The sequence below is a fragment of the Plasmodium malariae genome (assembly GCF_900090045.1).
Source record: "Plasmodium malariae genome assembly, chromosome: 1".
Lineage (NCBI taxonomy): Eukaryota > Apicomplexa > Aconoidasida > Haemosporida > Plasmodiidae > Plasmodium > Plasmodium malariae.
The window spans coordinates 416,417-442,397 of NC_041775.1; the positions used below are offsets into that span (position 1 = coordinate 416,417).

General features: G+C 25.5%; 5 protein-coding genes across 5 annotated transcripts; 2 read left to right on the forward strand and 3 right to left on the reverse strand.

Moving 5' to 3' along the window:
• Positions 1 to 193: 193 nt before the first annotated feature.
• Positions 194 to 6,657, reverse strand: PmUG01_01017600 (conserved Plasmodium protein, unknown function; the record flags this gene model as incomplete). Its single annotated transcript, XM_029007899.1, has 9 exons — positions 194 to 206; positions 307 to 374; positions 511 to 606; positions 740 to 794; positions 1,080 to 1,179; positions 1,347 to 1,677; positions 1,890 to 4,595; positions 4,841 to 5,649; positions 5,952 to 6,657. The coding sequence occupies 9 exons, from the start codon at positions 6,655 to 6,657 to the stop codon at positions 194 to 196; spliced, it is 4,884 nt and encodes a 1,627-aa protein (XP_028859970.1).
• A 1,448-nt stretch (positions 6,658 to 8,105) lies between these two features.
• PmUG01_01017700 (conserved Plasmodium protein, unknown function) lies at positions 8,106 to 8,677 on the forward strand (the record flags this gene model as incomplete). The annotated part of the gene is made up of 3 exons (XM_029007911.1): positions 8,106 to 8,115; positions 8,368 to 8,452; positions 8,578 to 8,677. The coding sequence occupies 3 exons, from the start codon at positions 8,106 to 8,108 to the stop codon at positions 8,675 to 8,677; spliced, it is 195 nt and encodes a 64-aa protein (XP_028859971.1).
• Positions 8,678 to 9,680: 1,003 nt separating this feature from the next.
• PmUG01_01017800 (conserved Plasmodium protein, unknown function) lies at positions 9,681 to 10,368 on the forward strand (the record flags this gene model as incomplete). Its single annotated transcript, XM_029007922.1, has 2 exons — positions 9,681 to 9,977; positions 10,315 to 10,368. The coding sequence occupies 2 exons, from the start codon at positions 9,681 to 9,683 to the stop codon at positions 10,366 to 10,368; spliced, it is 351 nt and encodes a 116-aa protein (XP_028859972.1).
• A 956-nt stretch (positions 10,369 to 11,324) lies between these two features.
• Positions 11,325 to 11,603, reverse strand: RPL37 (60S ribosomal protein L37, putative; the record flags this gene model as incomplete). Its single annotated transcript, XM_029007933.1, has 1 exon — positions 11,325 to 11,603. One exon carries the CDS (start codon positions 11,601 to 11,603, stop codon positions 11,325 to 11,327), a length of 279 nt encoding a protein of 92 aa, XP_028859973.1.
• Positions 11,604 to 14,836: 3,233 nt separating this feature from the next.
• Positions 14,837 to 20,892, reverse strand: PmUG01_01018000 (conserved Plasmodium protein, unknown function; the record flags this gene model as incomplete). The annotated part of the gene is given in 2 exon segments (XM_029007944.1): positions 14,837 to 20,536; positions 20,551 to 20,892. 2 exon segments carry the CDS (start codon positions 20,890 to 20,892, stop codon positions 14,837 to 14,839), a joined length of 6,042 nt encoding a protein of 2,013 aa, XP_028859974.1.
• Positions 20,893 to 25,981: the final 5,089 nt, after the last annotated feature.

A 25,981-nucleotide genomic window follows, 5' to 3' on the forward strand; every position in this document is an offset into this window, starting at 1 on the left:
ATATCTAAAAAAAAAAATATATACAAAAAGGAAACATGTATCTGTGCACTACTCCTAGCCCTTGTTTGTATCACAACATTATGTATCGCTTATCCTATCCTAACTACGTTTTTCTCAGCTAAAAGTAAACATAGGTGTTCAAAAAACGTTTAAAAAGTTTTCTCAACTGTGCCTGGAAAATTTGGGAGTATAATCATAATAAGGTCCTAAAAAAAAAAAAAAAATATATTATATACATATAAAACGCTGTATGGACGAATGATTCCTCTTCATATGGATTGATGCTATACGCATTTGTGTGTATACTTATTTAAAATATCCAAGAAGAGGAATTTCTTCTCATCGCTAATATTTTGGTAGGAAAATATATTAACCTAGGCATAAAAAAAAAAAAAGAACAAAAAGTGTTTTGAGCTACATATACGCATTCACAAATATACACATTTTGTACACATAGGTATGCATATGTAACAAAAAGAAAAAAAAAAAAAAAAAAAAAATCATCTATACCAATTTCTTCCTTTTTTCAATATCTACGTCTGCAAAATTAATATTGCTATTAACCATCTGCAATTTGATTAAGTTGTATATTTCTTCTATGCACATCTGTCACACAAAGGAGGAAAGGATAAAAAAAGGAAAAATATTACACATATAATAATATAATTATGCACATATCCGTATTAATTTTGTTAAGCTCGTTTTCTTTTATGCTTTTTAGCCCGTTTTAAGCAATTACGTCATATTTGAATTTATCCAAAAAATCTATAGCCTTTTTGATGGTGTCCCTTTTCCTATCAAAATGTGTACACACGTATATATGTACAAACACAAACACACGTATATATGTACAAACACAAACACACGTATATATGTACAAACACAAACACACGTATATATGTACAAACACAAGCACAGGTATATATGTACAAACACAAGCACAGGTACATATGTACAAACACAAACACACGTATATATGTACAAACACAAGCACAGGTACATATGTGTAAATACTAGAATCAAATTGCTCATAGGGTACTATTCTCCTCTAAAAACATTCCACGTATATAAGCTCTTACAAAGTGTTTAGAATGTTCGTCAGGTGAAAACTTTCCTCTTGTCCTTTTATGAACGTCTTAATTTTGCTTAAAAATTTGTTCAAGTTGTTTATGTAATCGTCTATAAAAGGGGAGAGTGTTTATCATTTTGAAAGATAACCATGCATATACACGCAGAGGTGGGTATATACATGCACGTATACATGAACGTATATATGCACGCATATATGCACGCATATATGCAATTGTGTGTATAAATGAGTATATGGAAAAAGGTCTATTTCCTACTTTGTGATACGATAAACGATTCCGTCTTTTTCCTATGCAGATAGTCATCGATGCAGAAGGTTAAAAACTCATATATCATCTCAGTACTCAGTGAGGATAAATCAAATATATTTTTCTTCAGTTTCAAATTGTTGTTTATGAAGGTTAACAAATCGTACGAATTTTTCAATTTTTCCTGGCAACTATCACTAGACGTCATGTAATATTCCAGTTTTTTTTTTAGATGGTTTAAAACTATTTTGTTTTGTTCCTTTGAATTCATGTTAAATAAAAATGTGAAAAAGGAGTCCATGTTGTTGATAGCATTTAGGTCTTGACTTTTGATGTATTTCTGTGGTGGGGGAAAAGCGGGAAGGGGAAAAAATATTAATACGTTAATAAGTTTATGTTTATGTTGATATTTGTGTGTGCATGTACGTAAGTATGCACGTATACATGTAAATATATATGCATTTATGTATGTACTTAAGTACATACCCTTGCACGAGCGCATATTTCAAAAAATAAACTAACAAACGAACAAATGAACAAACGAACTGTTACCTCGTATATTTTAGTGGATATATCACTAATGACGCTATGGTCAACGTTTAGAATTCTCGTTAATTTGAAAATGTTCTCCTTATAGATTAACCTGTTTTCATCATTGATGATGTCTATTACGTATAGGACATATCTCTCTATTATTCTGTGTACTAAATTGTAGTTTGGTTCAATTAAGGAAAACTTCACATAATATTTTTCACCCTCTTTTTTTATAAGATTAAAGTTATTATATATAAGCAATATTTCATTAATATTATTAATAAAATGAGAATCACTTTTGTATATATAAAAGTTTTCCTTAATTGTACTAAATATTGAATGAGTCTGCTTAAATATACAACAGAGTTCGACATCTGCTGCTTGCTCTTCAGATATATTTAAAAAATTTATAATTTTTTTTAAATATAAATTTTTAATATTTCCATAATTTTTATTTAAAATATTTGTTTTTATAATATCATTAATCATCTTTTCATATTCGTCAATTAAATACAAATCATGTATTTCTTGTGCATTTTTTATATTTAAAATAATTTCATAAAAATATAAATCTTTTCTACTATTATATATATTCTCTTTTAAAACTAGTAGTTTATTTATATACATTTTTTTACATATATCTTCAAAAGTTTCATCATCAATGCATTCAAAGATATCCTGTTTTTTTATTATGTAATTGGCAACATACAAGTTGTCTTGTTTATGACTTCTCTGTGATTTATCTTTTTCTAAAAATTCATTAAAATTAAAATTCTTATAATTAAATAAATTTTCATTACCTATAATTTTTAAATTGTCATCCATATTTTTTAAATCGTTTAAATTTTGACTAGTAACCTTTTCTAAAAACCTTTTTATAATATTGTCTTCAATTTCTTTGTCTATATAATCGTAATCTACGTTAAAAATAATTTTAAACATTTTCCTTTCCGACTCGTTCTTCATGTATTTTAACACGAATTCTTCATATAACTTTTTCCGATCCTCTAATAAAAGAATTTCTTTATTTCCTACTTCATCGGAAAAATCATCTTTGTGTAAGTTGTGTTTTAACTGTTCTTCTGGGACCTGCACGTCATGCATGAAAGACTCCCTCCCATTATCATAGGCATGTATGTCGTCCATTTGCATATCGTCTATTTGCATATCGTCCCTTTGCATACCTCCACTTTGCATATCGTCTATTTGCATATCGTCCCTTTGCATACCTCCACTTTGCATACCTCCACTTTGCATACCTCCACTTTGCATACCTCCACTTTGCATACCTCCATTTTGCATAACTCCACTTCTCATATCATCATCTTCTGACTGTCGTTTACCCTGTTTTCCTCGCCCACCTAATTGCACTGCTTCCATAGTTTCCATCGTTTCATCATCATTCTCGTAGAAATATTGTTCTCCATTATTTTGATCGTATCCATCTGTATTAGCCATGTTATTTTCACTATGCCTATTCCATGAAAATGAGTAATCCAAATTGAAGATATTGTGACTGACCTTGAGGTACTTCCTTTTCTTCTTTACCTTTTTATAAACATTTATTAGGTTTACAACTAATTTTAAACATTTATTTATATTTTCAAGTTTTAAAAAAATATTAATATTTTCTTTTGTCTTTATTACAAAGTTGATAATAATATTTTTTATAATATATTCAGTAGCCCTATTTGACAGAGTTATACCTCTTTTCAAAAAAAATAAATTGTCATTTTTATTTTTCATCTTTTTGAAAATTAAATTATTAATGAATATCTTATATTCTTTATACATATATTGATATAAATACTTTTCTAAATATTTATCTGTAAAATGTTTGTCAATAATGAAATATTTTCTTAAAAAATATATATCGTTCAACTTTTTTAATAATTGTTCTTTTTCACTTAGTTCTTTCCTCTTCTTTTCTAGATGATCTCCCTCAACTTTATCCTTACCGACGGATTTTTTCGTACTATCCTCTACTATATAATCGACACTTTCTTCTAAGTTTTTATACAGGTTTTCATCCGTATCTAAGAATGTAAAATCGTCCTGCTTATCAATGGCTTCAACATCCTCCTCCTCTTCATAGGCAGCTTCGTTATCCCCCTCATATGAAATCTCATCTTCCTTATCAATGTTTGTCTGATCATCTCCCTCACCGTTCGTTTCATCTTCCTTACTCTCTTTCCTCTGGACATCGCTACTATCACTATTACCTTTCATAGTATTATTAGTTCTATTAGCATCATGTTTGTATGTTAAAACGGGTTCTTCACCATTCTTCAGATAGATGTCCTTCTGTGGATATATCAAATTATTTGAATTATCCTTATCTTGTACATTATGCTCAGGTGTATATTTGTCGTGCGTCCCCCCCTCTCTTTCTCTGTTTTCATAATTCTCTTGATAGCTCTCCTTTTGTTTGCCTTTTTCTTTCTCATCTTCTCTAACTACTGCCTTTCTCTGCCCCGTCTGATTCGGTTGAACATACACAGACTCATAATGTTCCTCTTCAATAATACGTTTGACCATTTTGACAAAAATTGACAAGTTGACTTCTTCTATTACACGAGTATCTAGAGTTATAAAATTCATTTTATTAACGTCTTCAAAAACATTGTTTGAGTAACGCTTGCTGTCAAGTACAGAAATTATATAATCCCTGTAATCACCTTTCATCCTTTCTAAAAGACAATCAATAATTGCATTCTCCTTTACCTAAAGGGTGTAACGAAACAAATTATTGTATCAATAAAAAATTGGACGACTAGCTGGCACTGAAGATGATGCAGACATTACCAGGGATGTTATTAACGTGTATTGTCCATGCTCATGCTTTTTGTGCATGTACACATATAAAACGCACGTTCAAGCACATGCACGTGTGCACATATGAAACACAGGTGCATGTTTGTAGTATGCACTTCCTCAGTTAAGTGCAACTTTTCACTCAAATGACTTACTCCCAGATGCTCCGAAATACGATCGAGAAAAACGTAACTAGAAAGTTTGTTGCTCCTACAGAAGAATGGAATACTGTACGTATTCTCCCTAATGATGTTCAACTTGTGCACATCTACAATGTCATACTTAAACTTAAGACTGATAATATAAAAAATGTAGTACAATCTTGAAAGTGCATCTTTATTTGAGTTATCTTTATTTATACAGTAAGCATAATATTTATTTAGAATAAGATTAGTAATGCTTTTTATATTTTCTATATTGTTTCTGAATAGCGTATGATACAAGGATAGAAAACTATTAATATTCGAAATAGTATTATCATCCATCATTTCGTCAATATATATTACTTTATTTAAATATTGCGAAAAAATATCATTTAGGCAAATTAGTATATCATCTAAAGTATAGTTAAATTTACTCATAAATTCTTCTATGCTTCTCTTATTTAAATTATTTATACCTTCATAAAAAAAGTAATGTGAAAATAATATAGAGAAAAATTCTTCTGTTATTGAAAAATACTGATTGTATTTATTAATACATAAGAAGTTAATCAATAAACAAAATAATCCTATCTTATATATATGCATATTTTTAAAATAGGATATTAAGTTTATATGATTTTCTAAAAGAAATAAATTTTCGAGTTTAATTCTCCTTATCATAGTCTTCATTGCATATGTTAGTGTTCCACTCAAGCAGGCGAAGCACACATATTTTATAATATAAACATTTTTTAAGTAAAACGATATGAACTTGCACAACGCCTTGTTCGAGAATAGATTGTCCTTCCTTGAGAGTTCCCCTGAAAAATGATTTTTTTTTAAGTTAAATTTGGGTAAATGGTGTAATTGTGGTGGCTAAGGAGGGTGTGCATACATGTGCGGGTATATACGTGTGTAGGTATATATGTGCGAGGGTATATACGTGTGTTGATATATACGTGCATGGGTATATACGTGTGTGGATATATACAAGTGTGGATATATACATGCATGGGTATATACAAGTGTGGATATATACGTGCATGGGTATATACAAGTGTGGATATATACGTGCGTTTCTATCCGCGAAGGAGAAACCTCTCCTCAAGCATAAAGTTCCTACCGTATGGAACTGTGAGCGCCGCTTCCCTATGATTTATTAGAGTATTTATGTAGTAGTAATAAGACTGTATGTTTTTGTATTTGTTAATAGCAGTAGATCCATTAAAATTTCGTCCTTTTTTTAAAAAATAAGACAGAATAAAATTTAAAATGTTGTAATTTTTCTTTTGCTTTTCTTCTTTTAATTTTTTCATTTCGTTAAAATAATATTCCATGGATTTCTTTTCCCCATTCACATAGCCAAATTTGGAAAAAAAGGCATTTTCATTTTTTAGAGTAGGTATATAATTAATTATTTTCATAATTTCTTTCTTTCCATCGTCTGTTTCATAATCATCTATTTTGTTTTTTTTTAAATACTCTTTAATATCCTCGTACGTGATGTCATCCTTATCATCCCCATTTTCACTATCCCCATTTTCACTATCCCCATTATCATCATACCCATTATCATCATACCCATTATCATCATACCCATTATCATCTATACTTCGTATGAGAAAAGGCTGAAGTAATTTTGCATTTTTTTCAACAGATAAAATATTTATTTCTTCACAACTGCTTCTGAACAAGTAATACTTAGGACCCCTTTGTGCTGATAAAGCAATATAGGTTCTTACTTTATATTTTTTATAATTTCTTATTGCAAAAGAAAAAAGCTTAAATAATAACGTTACAAAATAGAACAGGGTAAAGGGGCAATGCATGATTCATTTCTGAGTTATCAGGTGGAAACTACACATTTGTCGGTAGTTCCAAAAGTTACACAAAAAAAAAAAAAAAAAAAGAATGGTGAACAAGAAAAGACGAAAAACAAAAAGAGGAAAGATAAAGGGAAGAAGGGAAATGGAAAATGGAAATGGAAAATGGAAAAGGAAAATGGAAAATGGAAAATGGAAAAGGAAAATGGAAAATGGAAAAGGAAAATGGAACATGCAAAAGAGAAGATGTAAAAGAGAAGATGCAAAAGGGAAGATGCAAAAGGGAAAAGGGTAGATGGGAAATGCAAAAGGCAAAAATTTATCTCTTAATGGAAAGAATACAACTCAATACATTTACCTACTATGTTCCCTTCCCTTTATATTTTGTTTCCCTTATTTATTCTTCAAAAAAAGTATATATGGAACGATGGATTTTGTTGCAATAATATTACCTTTTGAATGATTACTCATTCCGGGGGGGGTATAATGCGCCCTTTCAAAAAATGATGAAATAAAGAGTATGCACAAAAAGCGCCTAACACTTACACATATATAAATATATGTGCGAATATGTATGTATAAGTACATGTGCGCATATGTACGGTTATGTATGCTTTTTTTTCCCTCCCCACACCAACTGTTTTATTAAAGCAAAATTTGAAAATATAACTTCCTCTCAATTTAGATCATTCTTGTGTACATATTTCAAGGCTTCTTTTTCATCGTAAGCATCATTTTTCAGCTCATTCGTTAAAATGCACTTAAACAAGTTACATATAATTTTTCCGTAAATTAATCTCTGTGTACTATAACGTGCTTTTTTTTTTTTTTTTTTTTTTTTTTTAAATCGTACAGTGCTACTTATCATTATTATTATTATTGTTTTTTTAAATCATACAGTGCTACTTATTTTATTTTACTTTTTTTTTTTTTCCTTTTTTTTGGTGTTTCTCTTAAATGTTTAATAGCACTACGTATTCCATAAGTATATTCCTTGCATTTTTCCCTTATAAGGAGAGAACATATATTTTTTTAAAATTAAAAATACATTAAATTGAAATCTTATGTGAGTGAAATATATATAAACCCAAGCACATGCGTATATGCGCACATGTATAAGTTTTACTCTGCTTGTGTGAGTATGCATGTATACACTTATATGTAGCATTATTGTAGCATTATTGTAGCATTATTGTAGCATTATTGTAGCATTATTGTAGCATTATTGCAGCATTATTGCAGCGTTATTGTAGCGTTATTGTAGTCTTTTTGCAGTTTATCCGATTAGAAGTTAACAGAGTAAGAGAAGTTGTTCCGATTATATTAATAGCATCAGTACTACATAGTACATTTTTTTTCAGAATAACATGTCTTAAGGGTGTGAATGTACAGCTAAGATAAATATGACCTCATCTATTGAGAGCTTTTTAAATGCTTCAGCTTTTTCCGTAGCAATGTTGAAAGGTGATATATATATGCAAGCAATATAAGTCATCATCATATATGCCTCTACCGGTTTTTTTTTATTTCTTCACGTTGAGGTTTCACAATTAACTTTATTTTTTTTTGTTTTATTTTTTCTGTATTTTCTTTCATATCATACCTTCTGCTCATTTTAGCTCCCTTCATGGCTCTTTTTTTTTCACTCTCCTTTTTTGCAAAATTTTTTTTCTTTTTTTTTTTTTTTTAAACTTTATTTTATTCTTACTTTATCAGACGAACAAGTAGACGAGAAGGCTGAAAAGGAGAAATGCGAAAATGAGTATAATGTTCTCTTGGAGTGCTTGGACAAATATAACAGGTCTAATCATCGTGCATAGCAACTTATGACACAGAAGAACTATTCTTGATTATATATACATGTATACATAATCACCCACACATATATATATACATATATGTAAATCTATGCACGATTTTGTGTAGAAAATGGCCGATGTGCCAAAATGAATTAAAGACGTTCCGTGCATGTTATAACGAAAGCGAAAAAAATAATACCATTGAAAAAAAGGATAGGAAGAGTTAGTAACGCACATGTGAAGGTATAGTTTTTTTTTTTTTTTTAATATAAGCAAAAATTTTCCAAGTTTAAATGTTTTAAAATTAAGTAAACACAACTAAAAATGATAGTAAAAATATGGAAATATTAGTAAGTAAATTTACCTTTTTGTATATACTTATTTACACTTTTATATTTTATGTTTTATGTTTTATGTTTTATATTTTATGTTTTATGTTTTATGTTTTATATTTTCTTTTTTTTTTTTTTTTCATATATTTTTGCACATTTTCTTATAATTTTTACCTTTATGTGTGTGTGTGTGTACTGGTTCTGTTGCAAAAAAAAAAAAAAAAAAAAAAAGTTATACAACTATGTAAAACAAAAAAAAAAATTTGTTCTTTTACAACTATAAAAAAAAATAGGTATTATATAATTATAAAAAAAGAACATGTATATAATTATAAAAAAAGAACAGGTGTTATATAATTATAAAAAAAGAACAGGTGTTATATAATTATAAAAAAAGAACAGGTGTTATATAATTATAAAAAAAGAACAGGTGTTATATAATTATAAAAAAAAAAAAGAGTTGTTATACATTTATAAAAAAAAAAAGAGTTATTATCAAACAATTATATAAAAAAAAATCTGTTGTTATTTTACAATTAAAAAAGAATTACAAATTTTAAAACATACTTTATCAATTTGGTTGCAATTAAATAAATTTTTTTTTTTTTTTATATTAAATGAATATAGACCAGGGGTATATGTGTTATGTTAAAGTGCAGAAAATGTACTAGTAGTATGTCTGTTTAATGGGTGTATGATCATATTATATGGATATATATATATATATATATATATATATGTGTTTATGTATATGCTTACTTATATACATATATACGTATTCGTACCCGTTTGGGCTGACTCAGGTAACCCTTCACACACTGGATGAGAAAAAATTATTAACAATAATGTTCTTATAACTTGTTAAAAAAAGAAAAACCTTGAACAGTACAAAATAAAAATGAATACCACATCAAATGAAGATGTTAACAATAAGGACAATCCAAAAGAGGTTAAAAAAAGAAAGAAACGAAAAAAAAAAATCATCATAGATGTTCGAAAAAAAGTTTTACGGAAAAATGAATTTTTGAGTGAACATATAATAAATCAAAATGGTCATAAGGAAAATTTACCAAGTAAAGAGTATACCAATAATACCACAAGCAGTAAGAAAGCTACTAGTAAAAATGGACAAAAGAGTAATACTGAACCTTTAAAAAAAGTTTTGTTTTTTGATAAAGAGTACAATATCAGAGAGGTATGCTTATAAAAAAAAAAAAAAATAAAAATAAAAAATAATGATATATTAGTTATAATATTTGAGCACCAATTTATACGTATGTATGTTTTTATATTTGTGTGTTTGTATTTTTGCGTGTGCTTTCCCCTGCGATAACTCCTAAAAAAATTACAAACGGAAAATAATATATTTACTTTAACATTTTTTCCCCTGTAGCACACTAATTTTTGAATAAAAGTTTACAATGGTTTAGCGTAACACACTTGTACTGCAATTATGCTCTTTACTTGTCTTCTTATTTTATTACTCTCTTTTCCTGATTCATTTCTACAATTTTCTTTTCCCAATCTTACAGATTGGACGATGCCAGATATCTGACCTTCTTCTAAACCGAGTGCAGAAAAAATAAACGATTTGAAATAACACATTTTTAGCCTTATTCTTTTTTTTTTTTTTTTTTTGAAAAATACTAAACATCCAAATTATTCTACATAGGAAAGTAACACATTTTACAGTCCTTAGTACATGTAACATAGCATTAAGTAATACGTTCTTAATTTTTATGAGAACAAAAACTATTCATCTCTATTTATATATATTCACATAATACATATATAACATATTGTCCAATAAACTTGATTTTACAGTATGCTATGCAAGCTTTCAAAATTACTCAGTTAATGTTAAAGCATTGTTACGTTGCGTTATAATTTTTTTTTTTTTTTTTGAATATAAGTTAATTTAAACAGTCATGAATATTGTCGTGTCAAAATGACAAATATAAACAAAATTATATTTTATAATAGCTTTTATACAAAATAAAAGGGAAGAAATGAAAGAAAAAAAAAAAGAAAAAAAAAGTATAAAATATAATGAAATAGAAAAAAAAAATATGTATATAATTTAATAAAATAAAAAAAAAATATATATATATATAATATAATAAAATAAAAATATCCACCTTGACCAAACTGACGTAAATAATACTATACCAAGTAGATATGTACAATTAAATAAGGACAATCCATTAAATAGTTTAATTTTATGTACTGTATTAATTTGCTCTCTTCCACAAAACTCTGATGAACACTTACACATGTACATATACAAACACCAGTTAACGTCTCGTTGGGTGCTTTTTATTTGTCCCACCACATCACGTAAAAGCAAAAATGGAGCATATAAGGTGATAACCACACATATGTATATATACATACATACATATATATATATATATATATATATATACTATTCTAAAGCTGCTTCACTTACAATACATTGCATATGCAGGTTTTATAGTTCTATTAAACGTTCTGGATACACATAAGTTTTAAACAACGAAATAGTTATATATCATCCTTCTTATCATCTCTGCTTAGGTTTTGGTGTACTTCCCTCAGGGAATTTATTTTTCAGTTTTCTTCTCAAAGTTTTAATATATCTTAACCTACCAGTACCCATTGTATTTCTTCTTTTTGCTTTTACTGACCAGTTAAATTTTCTTTTTTTAGCACTAGGGTAGCCACAAGAAGCACATCTTTTTTTTTGTAAATGATAACTTCTCTTTCCACATCTTATGCAAAGAAAATGACTCTTCCCATTTCGCTTACCAAAGGATCCTGTTCCCTTGCCTGCCTTACCCATTCTTTCGTGCCAAAATGTTTATACGCGTATTTAACTATTTATATATTTATGTAAATTTTATTATGCGCGTATTTATATATATATATATATATATATAATTGTTAGCGTATAAATATATATACTCATATATGTATAATGTAAAATTAAGGCATACTTTAAAATGTGCTATATTATGCTTTGACTTTTTAGCGTTCAAAAAAAATTAATCCTTTTCTGCTTTGATGCTATTTTTTTTTTTAACTGAATCTAAATATTCTTCCTCTTTATACTCACAATTTTAAAAATATATTGTGAATTATATTCAAGAAATTAATATTCTTTTCTTTTTTCTTTTTTTTTCTTGTGCTTAAGTTAATCATCAGTACATATTGTATATATATAATATTATAAGCAACTGTTTTAATGAATTGTTTCATACCGTTACTTGATATATATACATATACGAGCAGCGAATGTGAAGAGGTATTATGTATGCCTTTTTTTTTTTTTTTTTTTTTGGGTAGCTTGCTTTACTTTTCATGTAAAATATTTATTCCTTTACAATTTTTTGTTGCATGTAAGTAAAACGTGTAATATGACACAAATATTATTTTATATGATATATGTGCATAAATTTATTCAGAATATAGTTTTCATTTCCTTATATTTTTGCAATAAATCTATTATTAAAGGAAATATCATTAGTAATTTTATTATTTTTATTTTGATTTTTATTTTTATTTTTATTTTTATTTTTATTTTATTTTATTTTATTTTATATTATTTTATTATTTTGTTTTTTCCCGCTTTCTTTGTTTCCTTCTTCATTTAAAAGTATTACTTAAAAAACCAAGTGCACAGGAAAAGAAACAAAATTTTAATCATCGCCTTAAAACAGTAAAGTTAACAAGTGGAAGCTTCTACAGGGAAAGTATAATAATAATAATACATTAAAACAGATTTATTTATTATATACTATATATATATACACACATATATGTATATTATCATGAATTCACCTTTATCCTGTGTTGTCGCTATAGGGGGTATACAAGTTTTTTTATTCCCCTTACTAGTAAAAATGGCAATGCCCTAAGATAAACATATATATATATATATATATATATATATATATATATATATATATATAAACAAATTCCGCCCAAGAGTTAAATTTAACTGAATGAAATATTATACAGTTTTTTAATGAAAAGTATTTAAAATATTTTTTAACAAAAAAGTTTTTCGGTATTATATTGTACGTATGCAAATATAAATATACGATATAGAAAACTTTTATGAAAAAAATTTTATTTTTCTCAAAATTCAAACTCCCTCCCCCTTTATCCCTCAATTTTTTTTTTTTTAATAAAAAATATGACCTGTTCATAATTTATGTATTTTTTCGCGAAATAGGATAAATGAATGTAGATAATAAAATGGTATTTCATCTTTTGAATAATTAAGCAAATTAGGGTGAAATTGATAAGCTATATATACATATATCCATACGTACGTACTGTTATAAGGATGGTATGTATTTAACTAAGTTTGTATGTATTTATAGTGTGTATATATACATATACAATGACATATGCCTTATTTCACGAAATCTACATTTCGTGGAAGCATTTATCGCTTTATCTGTATTATTCAGCGAGTTTCATCTTTTAAAATTTAATATAAAATGTATATAATTATATTATATCCTTATCATTATATTTACTCATAAAATAAATTTCTATCTACTTTTACGTATTCAATTTGAGTTATGGTAAGAATTCTGACGGTATATATATATATATAATCAGACGCACCACCCATGTTATATTCCTTTACACCTCAATTCGTTTGTTATATTTTATATATTACTGCATTAAATGAAACGATAAAATAATTAATGCTTCTTGCAACTTGCAAAGAAAAAAAAAAAAAAAAAAAAAAAAGTCTTATATACGCCTTTTCGTACATAACACGCGAAGAACAGTATGAAATGTTGGAATAAAATTGTATACTGAAAAAGATTTTATTTTCTTTTTGCTTGATATACATACAACATATAATATATTAATAATAACAGTTTTCTTAAATTACTAAAATGTAATAGCATAACACCGTTTTGATAAGCTACTATTTATATATGCTAAGTAATAGGTTATACCATCATGGACATGAATCACAGGTTGACCTAGAATGATTTGGTGAAAAATATGTAAACTTAATACATATATATTAAAAAGCATTAAGTTCCTTAAAGTGTTAAAAGTTGTCGTGTAAAAAGACAAACGTAAAGGCAAAATAAATGTGCAAATTGCTTTCAAAAATTATGAACACGTAGTCTTAAACGAGATTATTTCTCCTCAGGAAAATATATAGATGCAAAATTCATAACATGCACAACACATGTAAATGCATGTATGTTTGTTAATATGTATATATATACATTTTTTTACATATGTATTATGTACATATAAATAATGAAATGTTAATTTAAACCTAGAGATATCCTTTCCAAATCTTGCAAAGTCATACATCCGTACAATTTAATGTAGCCATATGTATAATACGAAAGGGAAATTATGACAAAATTTTCATACACTACACTACACCATTAGCTGCACCAGCTATACTTGTTATGCAGCTCTCACTGCTTGAACACCTTGTAATATAAAAATAAAAGTGTAAACGGTATGTCATACTCTCATAGTCGTAAATATATCTATTTTATTGTTATGTTAACTGTACTGCATCCGAACTTCAATAAATTCGAAAAAAAAAAAAAAAAAAAAGGAATTGTAAAAACAAAAGAAAAAAAAAAACAAAATGAAAAAAAACAAAATGAAAAAAAAACAAAATGAAAAAAAAAGCAAAAATGAAAAAAAAAAAAAAAAAAAAAAAAAAAAAAAAAAAAAAAAGCAAAAAAAAAAAAAAAAAAAAAAGAAAAGAAAAGAAAAAAGGCTAAAAAGCAAAGTGAAAAAAACAAAAAGCTAATAAAGTAATAAGGTGGATAAGGTGAAAAAGCATAAAAGGAAAAATAAGTGAAAAAATAAATAATTCAAAAATTATAATCAAATAAATTATATATAAAATACACATTATTTTCACACACAAAATTAAATGGTAATATAATATATATATATATGTGGTGTTGTTGTATTTTATATAAAAGGCAAATAGTCAAAAGGCTAACACACATGAATTTTTTTTTTTTTTTTTTATGCAGTTTCTGCATATTTTTTGAAATACTGTATTTGTTAAAACACATTTAATTTCCAACAAAATTGGTCATCTCGTTTTCTAAAAAGAGAAACGTTCTCTTTCATTAATTTATCAATACATTCTGGGGGTGCATCAACATTCGTGAGTTTTTTGCATGAGTCCATAATATCTACATAGGAGTACTTTAAACTTTGCGAGCTGGTATTGGTATTAATGTTGTTCCTGTTGCCATTTCCTCCGTTGTTAGTGTACTTACTGTTGCTGATATCCTCAATTTTGTTTTTACTCTTGAATGCCCTTTTTTCATCATAATACATTCCATTATTACTACAATTGTTATTATTACTATTACTTTTACCGTTAATGTTATTATTGTTGTTACTACTACTGCTATTATTATTGCTATTATTATTGCTATTATTATTGCTACTATTATTGCTATTATTATTGCTATTGTTATTGCTATTGTTATTGCTATTGTTTTTGCTATTGTTATTGCTATTGTTATTGCTATTGTTATTGTTGTTCTTTTCTTTGTTAAGCAAAAATTTATTACTGTTAAAGCCTTTCTTAACAGCATTTTTTGAATGATCCTTTACATCGTTGTTAAAGGAGTGAAAATCATTTTTTCCATTAAGATCTTTTTTATTGTTTTTTTTATCCATGTTGTTAAATAACTTTTCTTCCTCATTATTATCCATAATTTCGTCTTCACCACTTGATCTGTCACGTGTATTATTAATATCGGTATTACCACTATTACTGCTGTTATTAATATTCTGCTCTCCATCTACTCCTCCATTTATGTATTTTTCATCTTCCATTAATTTTAAACCCATTTTTTTTTTCCCGCCTTCTTTTATTTTAACTGCGTCATTTGTGTCTTCAACTGCTGTTGTGTCTTCTCTATATTTGTAATCATTTTTCTTTTTCTTTTTTTCTCCTTCTGGTCTTGTTATAACTTTTGTACCATCTAATGCCTCATTTACATTATCATCTCCTGCTCCGACTACTCCTGCTCCGGCTACTCCTCCTCCTACTTTTTTTTCAGCATTTTTTGTATTTTTTTTGTTAAAATAATTCTTTCCACTATTTTTTCTTTCTAATGATTTCGACTTGTTTTTCACTGAGAACGAATCGAACTTTAAGGTTAGTTCTTTTTTATTGTATTTGTTATTTGTCTTTGAATTTTTATTATGCTCATTGTTTTTCATAGCACTTTTGTTATTGCTGTTCCCATTGTTTCCATTATTACCGCTATCATTATTACCGCTTCCATTATTAGCGCTGCCATTATTACTATTGTTGTTACTGCTATTACTGTTATTACCGTTACCGCTGCTATTACTACTACTACTACCCTTCTTGCTGGCACCTCTACCATTGTTATTACTGCTGCTATTGTTATTACTGCTACCCATTCCGTTAGTATTTCCACCACTACTGCTGTTATTGTTATTGTTGTTTCCGTTGTAACTGGTGCTGTTGCAGTTGCTACTGCTTCTGCTTTTATTACCTTTTCCCTCATTATTATTCGTGCTGTTTGGATTACTACTGTCTTTGTTGTTTACACTATTCTTCTGTTTATTTTCAGAATCTTTAGAATTCTTGTTTATTCTATTGTTGTACGAACTTTTTTCATTTACAACATTCTCCTGATGATATTTCCTCGATTCGTCCACATATTTTTCATTCTTATTACTATTACTATTATTATTGTTGTTACTATTACTATTACTATTACTATTTTTGTTACTATTACTATTTTTGTTACTATTACTATTGTTGTTACTGTTACTATTGTTACTACCACCGTTATTAATACTGCCACCTTCTACATGATACATACTACTCCCAATGTTATGGTTATATACACTATTGCTGTAATTATTATACACATTACTACCACTGTTTTCCGTATTACCATAATAACCTACACACGCTACCATTCCCATATGATTAAAATTATCATGCATTCCTCCTCCTCTAAGTATAATATTGTTATTATTATTACTGTTATCTCCAACTACTCCCTTCATATATTTCATCCCTTTATTGTTATACATGTGTTTATTTTTTATTTCATTTCCTTGCAAATAAGAGTTGGAGCCATACATATTATATGCGTTATATGCGTCACATGCATTCATATTTGTAAACATATTATACGATGGATTGTTCATAGTGTAACTATAATAATTCATATATGCATCATAGTTAGATGTACCATTATTTCCGTTATGCGTATATATATTATTATCATAACTATTTAAAGCATTCGGAAAAAAATATAGATTATTAAAATGAAGATATTGTTTGGGACCTCCTCCTAATGGCATTACACCAGTATTATTATTCATCAAGTTCATATTATGACTACTACTGCTGTGCGTTACAGAGTTAGGTGGACCAGAAATATGTGAACCCCCTGCAACTGAACTACTACTGTTGTTGTTATTGTTATGACCATTGTTAGTATTATTGTTCACAATGCTTCCATTAGCATTAGTACTAGCACTATGATTACCACTAGAATTAACATTTCCACTGGTACTAACACTGGCGTTTATTATATTAACATTTGAAATGGTATTAATATTATTTCCACCTCTGACGTTGGATCCAATGCTTTCCAAGTTACCGCTGACACTACCTACTACCCTACCGCCACTACTATGATTACTATTACTATTACTATTACTATTATTATTATTGTTATTATTATTACTACTATTACTATTATTACTATTACTATTACTATTATTATTATTACTATTATTATTATTATTATTATTATCATTACTATTATTGTTACTGCTGGTATTATTATTATTTATCACCGTCTTGAGTATGTTGTTTTCAATTATGCTTTGAATCTTTTGTGTAGTTTTGATACGCACATTTAACTTCTTCTCATTGACTGATTTAGTTTTTAAAAATTGTGCTAGCGATTCTGTTTTCTTTTCATTTCTCAAAGTAATAAATATGGTATTATTCACATCATTCCTAATATTTAATAAGTCGTTTGATTGAATATTTGGACAACTCAAAACAATACATTTTATGGTATTGATATAATGAGAATTTATGTCCCTTATAATTATAACATTCCTTTTATTATTTAAATTTAACAGAAAGTCTTTACTCTCTTCATCCAATGAAAATTTTAAATTGTTTGCTAATTCATTCGAACTACCGCTCTTTACTCCACTTTTGCTATTGTTCTTACCATTCACTGTTATAATGCTATTACTAAACACATTCGTAATACCATTTCTATTGTTCCCCTCCATATTATTCTTTGACTCGTTTACTTTATTTAAACAATTTACTTCTTCACTAGTTCCTACTACAGCTACTACTACTTCATCAACATCATGAACAGCAACAAAATCTTCCTTCTTTTCTATGGACGATTCTTTTTCATTTATAACATCATTTTTATTATCCTTTATATTACAATTCTCATTTTTACTATTACCATGACCATCTACTATTACCTCTTCCTCTGCATCTGCTGCCTCTTTTTTTTCATTCTTTTCATTTCCCTTACAACCTAAGAAAACATCGTCCTTCCTTTGTTGATGTACCTTATCATCGTTCGATTTGTCACCCTGAGCATCAACACGATCACTATCATTATTCATCAATTTGTCGTTTTCACAAGTTCCTCCTTCATCGATAGTAACAACATTACAGTCCTCCTTCTTAAGAACTGTTTCATCCCTTTCCTCAGGTCCAACCTTATTACCACTCATTTTGGTAGTAGTACCTGTACTTTCACTACTTTTCTTCTCTTCTACGTTCTTATCCTTTTGTGCATTCGATTGCACCTTTGTTTCATCTTCACAATTATCACTGAACAACTTTTTACTTTTTATACAGCTACTACCGCTGCAGGTAGTTGTATGCACCGTATTCGGAATAGTACCATCTTGAATCGTTTTATCACTTGCTATATTCATTTTAACGTTACTGGTGGAACGTGAAACAGAACTGTTAATGGAGTCTACTACTCCAAGCTTGTCTATCTCAGATGAACCACCTTCCTCCTTCTTATTCGAGTTAATGCACTTCAAGTCATTTAGCACGTTAGCAAGAATGGTAGTACCGTTACTACTACTATTACTATTGGCAATGGTAGTGTTTAGAAGGGGGGCTATATATGGATGTTTCGCTATAATATCAATACTTAACTTAACATTATTATACATGTAGTACAATAAATAATTATCTGACATAATATTTTCCCTCTTAAAAATTTCAATAACTCTATTTTTAATTTCATTATACAAAGTTGATGAATTCAAATTTTTGAAATTTTTCTTTTTATTTTTATCATATAAATATTTTTTATTTTTTTTCATTTTAATATTATCATGATACAGGTTAAAACAATTATTGTTACTATTAATACTGCTATTCATACTGTTCATGCTGTTCATACCGCTCACACTATTCATACCGTTCATACTGCTCATATTGTTCATATTATTATTAATATTACTATTATTATAATTCGAGTTGGCGAAATATATATTATTCATATTATAATAATAGTAATTCAGAGGCATATAATTATAAAAGTCATTTACCATATTATTATAACTATAACGCATATCATAACTGCTCTCGTTATTGTATCCATCCGTAACTGCTCCGGCTGACGCTACCACGGCTCCTGCTGGACCCGTAGCACCTCCATACATCTTCGGACTGTAATAATTTGACATGTCAATATTTTTATTATCATTTTCATCAACACAATAGTTATAATTATAACTGTATGCATAATTTGATAAATAACCATAATTAGGATGATGATTAGCATTACTATTACTATTATTGTTGTACATACACATGTTATTCATTGGATCCATAATACTTTCATTTGGACTGAATTCACTGTAACTTAATGCATTGTTGTTATTAATCATTGATATTGTTTTGTAATTCTTACTATTTTTCAAATTGTAGTTTTTATTATTTTTATAATCATACTTAAAATTATTCTTGTTTGAGTAATTATTACTTACGCCGCCGCTGCTGTTGTTATTACTATTACTATTATTATTATTACTATTACTATTACTATTACTATTACTATTACTATTACTATTATTATTATTATTATTATTATTATTATTATTATCATTACTATTATTATTACTATTATTATTATTACTACTATTACTATTACTATTACAATTATTATTATTATTATTACTACTATTACTATTACTGTTACAATTATTATTATTATTATTACTATTACTATTACTGTAAATGTTCTCATTTTTGTTGAAATTTTTCTTTTTATTTAAATCCTTTACGGATGAAGTGTTAAATTCGCTTTGTTTAATATCTTTATTGGAAATGTCGTTGTTATTATTACTATTACCATTATTCATGTTACTATTTTTCGAATGATGATAAATTTGACCATTCTTGGAGCCTTCATTATTATTATTATTATTACTACTCCTCCAATCATTGCTATTAAAATGATTGTAATAAGACGATTCATCTTTTTCTATTTTTGTCATCTGCTTCTTATCCTTGGATAGTTTCCCATGGGATGGTCCACTCTTATAACAGTTGTTACTGCTACTGTTATGACTTCTGCCCTTATCATCTCCCTTTCCTGTAACGACATTTCTTTCCTTATTTTGTTCTTCCTTTTTTTTAACACTAGTACTTCTACTAGTATTATTAACATGTTCAGAATTTACCACTTTATTTTTTTTTTTTTTTTTTTATCTTCTACTTTTTCATCATTCTTTTCAATATCCTCTTGATTTCCCTTCTCGTCCTGCTTTTCTTCACTCTTATTTATTACGCTATTGATATTATTACTATTATCATCCTTTGAGTTCTTTATTTTTTTTAACACCTTTTCATTACCATTTTTCTCATTAACTGTATTCCTTTCATTATTCTTATCCTCATTTACACTTTCATTTTCTTTTGCTCTGTCATCATTATTTTTAGCTATACTACTATTCTTTTCATCCTTCTTTGTCATATTAGCGATATTATTAGTACTGCTGTTATTATTATTCTCTTTGGTATTTTTACTACTGTTGTTCATTTTTTATATTATAGTAACTTTTAAAAGACGCCAAAAAAAAAAAAAAATTTAAATTAGAAGAACAAATAAAGGCTAAAATAAATGTGTATATGTATATATGGTTATGAATGTCTATATGTAAATATATTTGCACATACGAATATATGCTCAAATAACTGTACATGTATACCCACCCACACGCACACATATATATCTACATAAGTATAATATATCGACACAAATACGATTATACACACATATGTTCATGCATGCATACATACACTTATTCAAATATATATACTTTAACACACATATATTCATGCATAGATATACATATACACATATATATTTATACACACAAACATCTACATATACACATATATATTTATACACACAAACATCTACAACTACATATACACATAAATATTAAACTAATAATGTGTAAAATAATAAGCACGTCATACATATATATATATATATATATATATGTGCCAATAAACAACGCATTATACGTATACATACATATATATATATATATATATATGCACAGTATATACAATTACACATTCCAACAGTTAAAATTCTATAATATATATTATTTTATATATTTAATATATTTTATTATTTTCTCTCCCTTGTGATGAAAACAGTAATATGTTAAATATGCATAAAACCACACTAAATGTATTATGTACATGTATATAATATAAAACTTAATTTTTTTTAAATTAATTCATCAAAAATTGTTTATCGATGACCTTTATAATTTTCTTACTCTTCGTATATTCTTTTTTTTTATTATTTTTATTTTATTTTACCATTTTTTTTTTTTTCTTTTTATCCTTGCTATTTTATAAAATATATTAACTTTTTTTTTTTTATATATATCTTTCTATATACGTACAAAAAATATATAAATATACGTATATCAATACATAAATGTGAATATAAACAATAAATAAATAAATAAATATATATATATATATATATATATATATATATATGTATATTTCATATGTATTTATATATTATATATGACGTAAACTTATAAATCTTTAATGAAGAATATACCTTATATATATTTCTACGCATAAAATTAAAAGAAAAGAAAATAGGAAACAATATATATATTGAATAAAAAAAAGCAGGGAAACACTGAAATGCCTTTCTTCCTCAGAATAATAAAATATTGCTTCGATTTAGTATGTACATAATATTATAAATGCATGTATATATATATATACGTAATTACTGTATATGCACGTTAATATTAAATTATTATTTCTTTTATTATATTTATAAATACGTTAATTCAAGATATGTGAGTAAATAGGTATTAATGTTTTCCCCTCTGAAATTGTAAAATATATAATAAATTATACATATATATATATAATACAAATATATTTATACACGTATATAATATATATGTATATATATTGTTAACATATATATTGATATGTATAATATTAATACATATATATTTTACTTCATATATTGTAAATTATATTTATATATATATAATATGTATATATATGATGTATATTTTTCAAATTAATAACATTCATGAAATGAACAATTTTACTTATACATGCAAATTTTTTTTTAATTTATAAAATATATAAAATAATACTTCCTATAAAATATATGTTATTCTTGCTTTATTCTTCTTATTTTTTTTAGTTCAACTCTCAGCATTTCTTTGATAAACAAAAAAAAAAAAATTAAATTTATATATATATATATATATATATATATATAATGGTACTATATAACAATTACTATTAATTTTAATTTTATTTTTTTTATACATATATATATATATAATATATGTATAGTAAAACGTATAAAAAAAATATGAAGTGTAAAATCTCATATTTTTCAAGAGTAAATATAGGTAAAATTTTAAACACTTCGTACATAAACTAAATATTATTATTATTATATCTTTATAAAATGTTAGATATATATATATATATATATATACAAATTATTTATATATATAATATGTATTTTTTTTTTTTTTTTTTTTATAAAAAATGAGCACAATAACTTTATCGTTCTTGAAAATTTAAGTGAATATATAAAATTAACTAAATATTTATATAAAAAAGTCGTGGACACATTATATATTTTAATACGTATATTTTTATGTATAATTAAAATTAGTACCCTAACGTAAAAAATTTTATGTTTATATGTGCATATATATATATATTATATATATATTATATATACAAGGTACATAAATTGTGTTACGTATGAACACATTAATACAAAGTATATAAAAATATGTACGTATATAATATATATTGCATAAATATATAAGTACAATAAATATATATATACTTCATATGCTTTATGTATTAACGCGATTTGTACACTTTATTAAACACTTATTTCTTATAAAAATACATACATTAAAAAATATGATACAAAACAAGTTTTAAAACAATAATATAACATGAGGGGTGCCCAAAAACATATAAAAAAAAATAAAATTATATATATATTTATATTATATATATAACACATATATCTTAGGATTATTATGTATTAAAAATATGGGAATTAAACTGAAAGAGCAAAGGATTTAATTATTTTATGGAGATGTATATATATATATATATATATAATATATTTATAATAAATATTACATATATATATTTACATATACATTCACATTCACATATATCGTAACATGGTACTTATAGAATATTGTCGGCTTTAATTACGTATTGACAAATGAACTTTTTATATTTAAAATGTATAAAAATGCATTTTAAATAAAATTTAAATAAAAGCAAAAAAAAAAAAAAATTAAATTAAAATATGAATTACGTTTATTTAAACTGAAAAATGTAAATAAAAAATTAAGTAAAAAAAAAAAAAGAAAAAGAAACAATTCTAACGTATATCAATAGTTATTTTTTGATAAAATATACTAACTGCATTAAAGTTTAAAATGTGCTAGTAATACATACCAGAAAAATTAACAGCAAAAAAATAAAGGGGAGAAATTATATATCATCATGTATGTACGTATATAGTGATTCACGTATGCATATGTATATATGTATATGTTTTACTCATATATATATTGTTCACGTATATATATGAAGAGATCTGAAAAATTATCATGTTATTATTACTATGAAGAAAATAAACATATATATAAATATATAAAATTAAATTGTAACAAAATAAAAAATGGTCTTGAATATTAGTTGAGTAGGTTTAAAGTATATAGTGTAAATATAAATATAAACATTATACAATTTTTGTGAAGTGCAAATAAATACTTACTAGAACAACAATTAATTATAAAATTTCGTGAAATTTATAATTTTTAAAAATTGAATGAGTATATATTTTTTTATTATTAAAATTATTTATACTATTATTACATCTTACATTAGGCGTATTATCAGCTATATATATATGTATTTATTTTTAATATAAAATTATATTTTTTAAGAACTATGCATTATTTAATTAATGTACTTAATTCATTGATTACTTTAATATCTTTTTCATTTTCATTTATATTTGCCCATTAATACATATTTTTTAAATATATACTTTGTAAGTTATATATATATGTATGTATGTACATAGATGGCTTGTAGGTATATGAATATTTGTACATGTAGGTATAATATGTGGTTATATGCTTATAATTGTGTGTAATTTTAATTAGGCATATATTATTTTATTATTATGCAAATTAATATGATTTAAAAATAATAGTTGGGAATGCTTAATGAATAATGCATTTATAGTTTCTATTTTTCCTTTTCATATTAATAACACATATTGCATGTATATATATATATATATATATATTTACATATATGCATTTGTATATGTGTATACATATTATGTATTTATTAGTAGTTAAACAATTTTTCCTATCAAACTAATACTATGTAAAAAGGAAATCTATGGAAAAATTCGTATTTTATTTATCTTTAATGCAAATCTTAAAAATTGTGTATTATATAGGTATATATATTATATGTATACATATGTAGGCAAATATTATGAAACAAGTTCGTGGAAAGAGTGTACGAATTTTAAATAGAGAACATTCAAAGTGAAAATTTCTTTTTTTGACAATAAGATACATTTACCATGGTTTTATGAAGGAAAAAGATAAGAAAAAATTTATTAACAAAAACAATTATAAGTGCATAAACATGTATTTTTTTTTTAACTTGTGTATATGTACGTATATGTTTATGTGTTATGTATATGTACATAACATATATGCATATTTTATATTTCTTTCATTTTTTTTACTGATTTTATGATTATATATGTATATATATATAAATATATTATAACAATTACATAGAAGTTTATTCACATTTTAATATTATAACGATGCACACAAGAAATTTTGAAAAAAAATTGAAGTAAAAAATGTAAAGACAAAAAATATTTTTAAAGTAAAAAAGAATTAAGAGGTATTTTTCATCATTCTACGAATTAAATATATTTTAAAAAAAAATAATAAAATAATATAAAATAATAAAATGAAACAAAATAAGGGAATTGTATACTTAAATGATAACTTTTATATGTAAAAAATACATTTTAGGTACTTCATTTATGAACACTTATATTTTGCTAAGAAAAAAAAAAAAAAAAATTAGCTACTTTGAAAATTTTAGTTTTTGAACTAGGTTTTTTTTTTTGTTTTTCTCTGTTGTCATAAGAATATGTATATGTATTATATATATGTATTAAATTTTTACATTATCTATTTTAACTCAACAAATTAAAAATTTTTCTTTTTTTCTTAAAGTGGACTACTTAATTGTTACTTTAATCATCTCAATAACTGAAAATTAATAAATGGTATCTTAAAATTGTTATATACATAACGCATTTTGAAAAATAGTCTATATAATATTTTATTATAAAATAAAAGAAACAAACTTTAATGTAATAATTTCATGTAGTAATATCTGCGAAACAATGAAAAAAACATGTATGAAAAAAAAAAAAAAATGTAGATTATTTATATATGACAATTTTATATATTTTGAAATTAAAAAGTCTATACCATATGTACAAAAGCGTTGAGAAGTTGATCCTTTCCTTT